The sequence below is a fragment of the Euphorbia lathyris genome, chromosome 8 (assembly GCF_963576675.1).
Source record: "Euphorbia lathyris chromosome 8, ddEupLath1.1, whole genome shotgun sequence".
Lineage (NCBI taxonomy): Eukaryota > Viridiplantae > Streptophyta > Magnoliopsida > Malpighiales > Euphorbiaceae > Euphorbia > Euphorbia lathyris.
In genome coordinates this window covers 11,024,218-11,032,685 of record NC_088917.1, presented here as the reverse complement: position 1 = coordinate 11,032,685, position 8,468 = coordinate 11,024,218, and the positions used below count along the sequence as shown (strand labels likewise).

Genomic DNA, 8,468 nt, shown 5'->3' with positions numbered 1-8,468 from the left:
AAACAATAAAATGTTTTTTACTAATTTAACCGTTTACAAACTAAATTGATACTTAAACTAATTTAACCATTTATAAACTAATGTAACCAAAATAAAATTTATTCAGTTGAAATTTGATTTTGGGGTTATATAAAATGTAATTTGAAAAAAAATTAAAAAATACTTTTCATTATCATTAATATTTAATAATATAATTTTAAATACTTTGTTTTTTTTTTTAAAATATACTACATATTTCTATTGCTTATTAGAATTTTTAATCATCATTAGATCTATGATCTTTCATTTTTTAGTTCATTAAGTCCTTGATTATTTATTTGAATATGTTAGGCCCCTGATCATTTATTATTTGTAGTCCCATTAAGCCCTTTATAACCAAATTAGTATATTATCAAGATCTAATTCTGTTAAAAATACGTTATTAACTCCATCTGTATTTGAAATTATTAAAAAAATTGTTTTTACAGTTTAAATTAAAGTTTTTACAGTTTTCTTATAGCCACGTTACACATCCAAAACTGCTTTCGAACAGTGAAAAAATACAAATTCCAAATACAGATACAATGAATAATAGTATGTTAACCAAATTTTATGTTCAAAATTAATTTTTTTTGTCAAGAGTTTAATGAGATCGAAAATAAATAATAAAATGAAAGATCAGTGGCCTAATGATCGTTTTTCATAACCATTTTTTTATACTTTGCCCTCATATAAATAAGAAAATCAACATCTTCGTCAATCCAAAAAACCAAATAAGTAAAGAAAAAGGAATAATGTGCAAATATGGTAAGATTTAATACAAAAAAACAAAATTTCTATTATTTGCAGATTGTTTTTCAAGTCTTTACCTTTACCGCCCAAACTTCTTCTCTTTGCTCTGTCACTCCCTCACCGCATTTAATTCCTCTACTCTCTCTCCTCTTCTAAATTCACATTTTCCTCATGAATCCATTCCCCGATTTCAATAATTCCCTAAACCCCTCTTTCTCTTCTCCCAAATTCCACCCTCCCTTACGTATATCCGATATCTTATTCGATCACCATGATATTACAGACCGCCACGATTTGAATTTCATGGGTCGGTCCGGGAGGCGGATAAACTGTTCCTCCCTCCGGAAAATTGTTACTCGGTGGCTTTCTAGGTTGAGACGGAGCCGGGTGAAAAGAGTCGCGGGGGAAAGTGTAAAGATAGAGGGAGATGAGAATCGAGTTGATGATCAGACTGCGAAGGCGAGTTGTTCGACGATTGGCCTGAATGAGAGGAATTCAGGGGATTCTTCTTCCTCGGAGACTGGTGGGTTATTTTTCTTTAAATAACTCAGTTGTATTGATTTGAAATTTATATGAACTGAAACTGTGATTTGTTTCTTAAAATTCTAGGACGGAGTACGGATTGCGCCAATTTCAATTTGGGAATTGGGTGTTGCCTTGTGTATCTACTTGCAGCGAGTAAAAACGAGCTTCATAAAATGATAGAGATGAGGATGCAGATGGAGAGCTTGTTAAGGTATGTCTAGAATACTATTTTACAAGCGAAGAGTTTGAAATTTTAGATGTATAAGTAAGGGTTGTTTGTTTATTAGCTTGTGTTCTTGGATATGCGTATGTGTTAGATTTTATCTGGTCTCATAGAATTTGAGGAGCGGCGGAGGGACAGGGATAAAGAAAAATTAGAATTAACGACATGGATTTCCGTTCTAAACATAAAATTTCCGTCTGTAATTCCATTTTATTCGGAATTTGACACGGATTTAGGGCCCGTTTGTCTCAGCTGTTTACTTTTGCAGTTAGGCAGTTCCAAAAAAATTGAAACAAACAAGCACTTAACATTATTGTCAAAATCTATGGAGTTATCCGTCCTTTGTGCTTGGTTCGAAAGAAATTGTGTGATTTTTAACAAACTTTGATCTATTGATTGATGAGGGCATCACATCCATGAAGGAGAAGGAGGCGTCAGCGCAATAGTGCCCACATGGCGTGTCGGATAGCAACACCTGTGGATCGAAAAGCAGTTGCGAAGAAGAGGGGAAAGAACCCTCACGACATGGTTAGCCCACATCACGAGTGGCTGGAAAGGGATCTGCTTCTTTTTGATTAATTCACACCGGCATGTGACTTCTTCGACATGTCATGTGGCTCAACGGATTTTCAACCCACAAGGCGTGTCAAACACGCCACACCTTGTGACATGACTTAATAGGCAAGTTCTTCCATTTCTGCGTGGTGTCCTATTTACTAGCTTTCCATTACTTTAATATGTAACCTTTTTAGCCCTAAGGCTCTAAGTTATGTTAGTTGTGTCTTGTGGGTTTTTAAGTCTTTCGGTAAATCCTTCTTTTTGTAACGAATGTATCTTTTATCAATCAAAATCAAACTTCATCTCCAAATGAGGCTTGAGTTCTATCCATTTGGAATTATTTCCTTCAAGTTTAGCTTGAGAAGAATATCAATTCCAAATAAAGACTGGTATTCTTCTCAAGCTAAACTTGAAGGAAATAATTCAAAATGGGTAGAACCCAAACCTTTTGATTTAGATTGATAAAAAATACATCCATTACAAAAAGATGGGTTTGCATACCCCTTAAACCCTAGGCTGGAAAAGACTTAAAAGCCCCTAAGTAACAACTAACAGAACTTAGAGCCTTAGGGCTAAAAAGTTTACAAATTTAAGTAATGGCAAGCTAGTAAATAATGTAATGGCAAGAAAGGTAAATAAGTAGTGACAGGCTTGTAATTAGGACACCAAGCAGTAGTGGAAGAACTTGTTGATTATGTCATACGGTGTGTGGTGTGTTTGACACGCTGCGTGGATTGAAAATCCGTTGAGCACACAGCATGTCGAAGAAGTCACACGCTGTGTGAATTAATAAAAAAGAAGTAGAACCTCCCCTTTCCAGTCACACGCCGTGTGGGTTCTTCCCCCTCCTTCGCGGTTGCTTTTTGATCCACACGATGTGTTCCTGTCCGACACACCATGTGGGCTCTGTTTTATTGAATCCTCCTCCTTCATGGATGTAATGCCCTCATCATTGATCCTCGAGTATTTGGTTAGGGGCCGTCAATTGACTTGAGAGTTAGACTTGGCTGAAGGATGGGATTTACTTACTGATGAATTATGCGGTCCTTCCTCCTCATCGGTGGATATATGCAAAATTAGCCGAAGCACATATTGCGTGTCTAATTTCATGTTCCGTATATGAAGTTTTTTACTGCCAATTCCTAACAGACTTATTCTTAATACCAGGGACGAGTTGCTTAAGAAGGACGAGCTGAATATGCGGTCTGAACCAAACAACATCTTCGCAAATACACAGGGAAGTCCAAGTTTACCTGAATCATCAACAGTTACAATTTGTGACCAGTCTTGCAAGTGTGAAACCCCTGAAAGAGAAGAGTGTTTAGAAGAAGAAGAAGAAGGAATGGATCGCCTCCAGGCTGAACTCGAAGCTGAGCTAGAACTTTTGCAGCATCACTTGGATAGTGAGAAACTATTGAAGCCTCCAGAGCAAGTGAGCATAAAGGTAGAATCTTTGGAATCAATTCATTTGTTTCTGTTCTGTGAATTAATGTTGTAGAATATGCAGTAAATGGATTTTATTTCGTTTTGAAAACTCGTTTTAAAAATCTAAAAACTTGTTTCCTGGAATGCAATGTGTTTTCAGAAGTGGACCAATACTAATTAGTAATTACATGTTTAATAAATCCGTAATAATTTATATTTCTACGAACTTTTAAAATGAAAAGATCTTTTTGCTTTTTCCGCTATTATGTTACTTCTATGTGATCTTTTCTAAATATACACATATATAAGAAAATTAATCATACATTCTTATAATTACTTCTATATGATCTTTTCTAAAATATATATATATATATATTTTATTGTTTAATACAAATGTTATTTCCGTGTTTCAGTTTCCATATCCGTTTCTGTTTCCATGTGACATGGATTATATACTCATTTTAGGACTTTCTATATGCAAAAATTAATTTATGTAGAGATAAAGTACAAAATGAGCCTTATGGTTATTGGGAGAGATCATATTTAGACTCCACGTACACAAATACACAAAGTTACTGCTAATGTTTTGTAGATGGAGCAATTTCAGACTCCATTAATATTGAATCCAATGAAATCTCATTTCCCGTTAATTTGGTTCCATATCCGCACAACCTAAGCTCCGCTAGCATCCACGTGGAACCAAATGTTAGTACTAACACAGTTTTATACATGCAGTCTAAATCTGTTTTCCCCTAGTAACCACAATGCTAAATTAGTACCTTAAATGGAACCAAATTAACGTGCTAACGTTGCACAATTTCATACATAGAGTCGAAATTTGTTCTTTCCAATACGACAGGGTTAAATTTGTATAAAGTTAGTACTAATGTTTTGCATATGGAGCAATTTCTGACTCCATTAACGGCGAACCCAATAAAATCTTCATTTCCTGTTAATTTGGTTTCATCTCATGTCTGCGCAACCTAAGCTCCGCTAGCATCCACGTGGAAGCAAACGTTAGTACTACTACTAACCTTGCACAGTTTTATACATGAAGTCTAAATCTGTTTTTCCCCAGTAACCACAATGCGTGGAACCAAATTAACAGGAAGACTTAGGTTAGATCTTCTGTTTAATGGAGTCTAAAATTGCTCAATCTACAAAACGTTACTGCTAACTTATACGTAGAGTCTAAATCTATTATTCGGGTTAAATTTGTACCTAATTTATGTATTAGCTTATATTGTATGTCAAAATGGCAGGTGGATGATGAGATTGAGAACACAACCTCCTCAATAAGCCAGGGTTTGAGTAATGGAGGAGAAGTAATTGATCCTCCATATCAAGAGGAAGAATCTGTCAATGGAGTTCCTCCACATGTGTTAGAGAGAAAGTTGCATGAATTACTAGAATCAAGACAGCAAGAACAGATTAGAGAACTTGAATCTGCTTTAGAATGTCTTAAGCACAAGCTTCATGAGAAAGAATTAGAGGTTGCTTGGTGGAGAGATACAGCAAAGATCATTTCACAACATTCTACCGATCCCTCTTTTTTCGCTTCCTAGCATCGTCAATGGGTTAAATGCATCATTGGTCACTGAAATCACATAGTTGTCTCAAAATGGTCACTCGACTTCAATTTGTCTCAGTGATGTGGTTTCCATGTCAACACTAGTCAACTTTCATCGTTGATTGAAACGACACGTGATTTCCACGAGTCATCTAGGTGGCAGCCACATGTCGTTTCAGGCTCTTGAAGTCTCTCATTAGTGACTGACGTCTTTGTCTAATAGATAAGCTTCTTCCTTACCTTCCCTTTCCAGTAAGACTAGACTCCCCTTTCTTTTCTTTCTATTCGTTTAGGTTAGACTTCTCTTCATTAGACCGTGAAGTAATAGCATAAGAGAACAGAAAGTCGTCGGAACGAAGTAACGAAGCAAGCTTGATTGAATCATCTACCCTATTTCTTCAACGGTGAAAGTTGACTGTTGCTGATGTGGCGGTCATGCCACTTTTCCAATGTCTTTTTGCTTTTGAAGTCGCCGGAGTGATTTTATTGAGATATAAAATTCAGAATTGAATGATTTTACTAAGACAAATTGAAGTTGAGTCAATATTTTAAGACAACCATAGAAGTTCAATGGCGAACACTGCATTTAACTCCATAATCAACATCTTCTTCCATGTTAAGGTATCATATCATATCATATGTGTGACAATCTTTGAGATGTTTATCAAGTCAACAAGGTTATAGAAATTCATTTTGAAATCTAGAAAAGAATTTTGAATTTTGTATCAATAAAGTCACTTTCAACAGTTTCATGCTCGATTCTCATCTGAAAATGCTGACTAGGACGCTTATCTAACCTTCATTTAACTTTAGTTGATCTAATTAATTTAGTAAATGAGTGTCTTGTGACGTTAAATTAATACATCTGGTGCTTATGTGTCCGGTTGAATTGGCTAAGGGTCCTAGTCGGGTTTTTTAGCGAGAATTTGGTCTGAAAATGTTCAAAATGACTTTATTGTTACGTGATACAAAGATGAATTGTTTAATTGGTACAAAATGAACTTTTATTACTTACTGTAATTGGTGTTTCATGATAGTTCTTTTGCTCTTGAAACGTTAATTTCAGTGTCTGATTTGTATTGCAGAATGGAAACTGAGAATGTTAATACATATATTGATTGAAAGAATTGGGAAAATTTTCAGAGTGCAAAGTATTGTTCTTTTGTTTTAGTTATTTATTAATGTTATCAAGTGATAACTGTGTTTAGGTGTTGCTTGTGCTGTATTTACCATGAACAAAATTTATAATTTTCCATCTTCGATAGTCAGAATCACATACATAATTGGATCGTTTAAGAGGAACTTAGGGTTAGTTTGGTATTGTTTTTCCAGCTTTTTCAATTAAAAGCATCGTTCGATAAATCTAAAAGGGATTTCTTTAAAAACTGGAAAGCTATTTTTAAGAGAGAGAAAGTTAATATCTAGAGAGAGCTTTAAAAATGATGATTTTGAAAAATTGAAAATGTGGTTTCATGGTAAATATGGTACTAGACAAATTTAATTCTTTGTAATTTTTTATTTTGAGGTCATTAACGGTTAAATTGTAATGTCAACTTAAAAGTTTTTACTTTTGTAAATGGAGAAAAGAACCGTTCTCGTTTTGACAAAAAAAAAAAAAAAATTATTGAGCATTGTTTGCAAACTAGTGTAACCATAGTTTATTATTATTATTATTTTTAAATTTGCTCTTTAAATTCTAACTGAATTTAAAGTTCCCTCCACTGGTCAAGGGTTCAATTGTGACTTGATAACAATTAAGGTTAATTCTAGTAATTAAGAATTTTAAATCGTTTAAATGAGAGAGTTCGTATTTGAATTTTATTATATGCTTCGAACTTTAATTAAAAATGAATCCATTTAAAACATGTCAAAAATAGTCTCAGAATTGATTAATGAGTAGATGAAATATTTTTTTTGTTGTAAAAAAATAAAAATATGTATTTTACATGGTTAGTAAAAACAAAGATGTTGACTAATGTCCTTTGTCATCTTATATAGTCAATATATTATATCATCAAGTTAATATATCACGTCAGCAAACAAAAAAAAAAAAAACATAATTTCTTGAGCCACATTAGTAAAGTCAATGGTAAGGAAGCGATTCTTATATCGTTTCTATGTGTTCTTGAGGTTTTTCCTAACCATGGACTAGAGTTATACCTCATTTCCATAAACTTTTTGTAACAAAAAAAAGTATAAGTCAAGAGGTTAATACAATAAAACCTCGATAAATGCATATCCTTAGAACTAGAAAAAAAATATTCATTAAGCGAGATTATTTATTTATCGTTAAATGAATAAATTATTCATTTATCAATAAATCAATATTTATTATTTTATAGATAATTTTTCATTATAAAATGCATACAGAGGAAGAAATTATCCAGTAAATAATGAACAATGATTCTGGAAATGATCCAGAACTAGATGATGGTTGCATTGTCGTAAATGTATCGTTAAAAGAGACATTTCAAACAATGGCCACCTTAAACAACTACTTGCTACAACATGAGCAAAATATACCAGAAGTTGTGTTTGCACTACAAAAAGTTAAGGATGATGTTCATTTTTGGTTAAGGTGGAAAGAAAAAACAATCAACTATAGATGCATTTTTTCAGAAGAAATGGCTTCTAGTTGATTGATTGAAAGATTTTGGTCTATATATATTGTATGTAATTCAATAATTATTAATTTATATTTTCATTGGGCCCTTAAGGATTTAAATATTTTTATTACTTAATGCATTTAGCGAGGTTATTACTTTAGTCCATTGGCCCAACTCGGAACCGAAATAATTTATTATATAAACGAGGTTATTATTTTATCGAATATTCATTTATCGAGGTTTAACTGTATGCTACGTTATTGAAGTCCATATGACGAGTAAATTACAATAATAGTATCTGAACTTTATCTTAGTTCACATTTTGGTATTTGGATTACATTTTATCACAAAAATATATCCCAAGAAAGGATGACAAGATATTTAAATGCGTTTCTCCGATTTTGGCCGGTTAACGAAAGTTTTGTTGGTCCCTTATAACGTGACAAGTTAGTTCCAGGGGGGGATAGGAACTATTTAAAATTTTGTCCGTTAAGGCTGACTTCTTTTCTTATGAAAAGGTTTACACAGCGTGACTAAGCAGTTTGAAGACACAAGCTTAGTCAACTTGTGACTAAGTCTGTTTCTTTCCTTGAGTCAGGAAATAGCACTTAAAGTCTATTCCTGAACTCAGCTTCTTAGTACACTTAACTCAGCGTGAGTTCGTTACTTAGTCAGTTTTATAGCAAGCAATATGTAAAGGAGTTTAAGGGTTAGAAAGATATTACTCATCAGACTTATCCTGGTTCGGCCTCTCCGCCTACGTCCAGTCCCCGGAACTCGTTCCGAGCTT

At 33.6% G+C, this 8,468-nt stretch overlaps 1 protein-coding gene across 2 annotated transcripts; it reads left to right on the top strand.

Annotated features, from left to right (window-relative positions):
• The first annotated feature begins 862 nt into the window (after positions 1–862).
• On the top strand, positions 863–6,220 carry LOC136204205 (protein POLAR LOCALIZATION DURING ASYMMETRIC DIVISION AND REDISTRIBUTION-like). 2 transcript variants are annotated; one of them, XR_010675079.1, is made up of 5 exons: positions 863–1,294; positions 1,381–1,507; positions 3,245–3,521; positions 4,765–5,693; positions 6,158–6,220. XR_010675079.1 is itself a non-coding variant. In XM_065995418.1 (4 exons), the coding sequence occupies exons 1-4, from the start codon at positions 943–945 to the stop codon at positions 5,065–5,067; spliced, it is 1,059 nt and encodes a 352-aa protein (XP_065851490.1). In that variant the 5' UTR covers positions 863–942; the 3' UTR covers positions 5,068–6,148. The 2 variants fall into 2 exon arrangements, 1 of the variants encoding a protein (XP_065851490.1); XM_065995418.1 differs by lacking the exon at positions 6,158–6,220 and having other exon boundaries at positions 4,765–6,148.
• Positions 6,221–8,468: the final 2,248 nt, after the last annotated feature.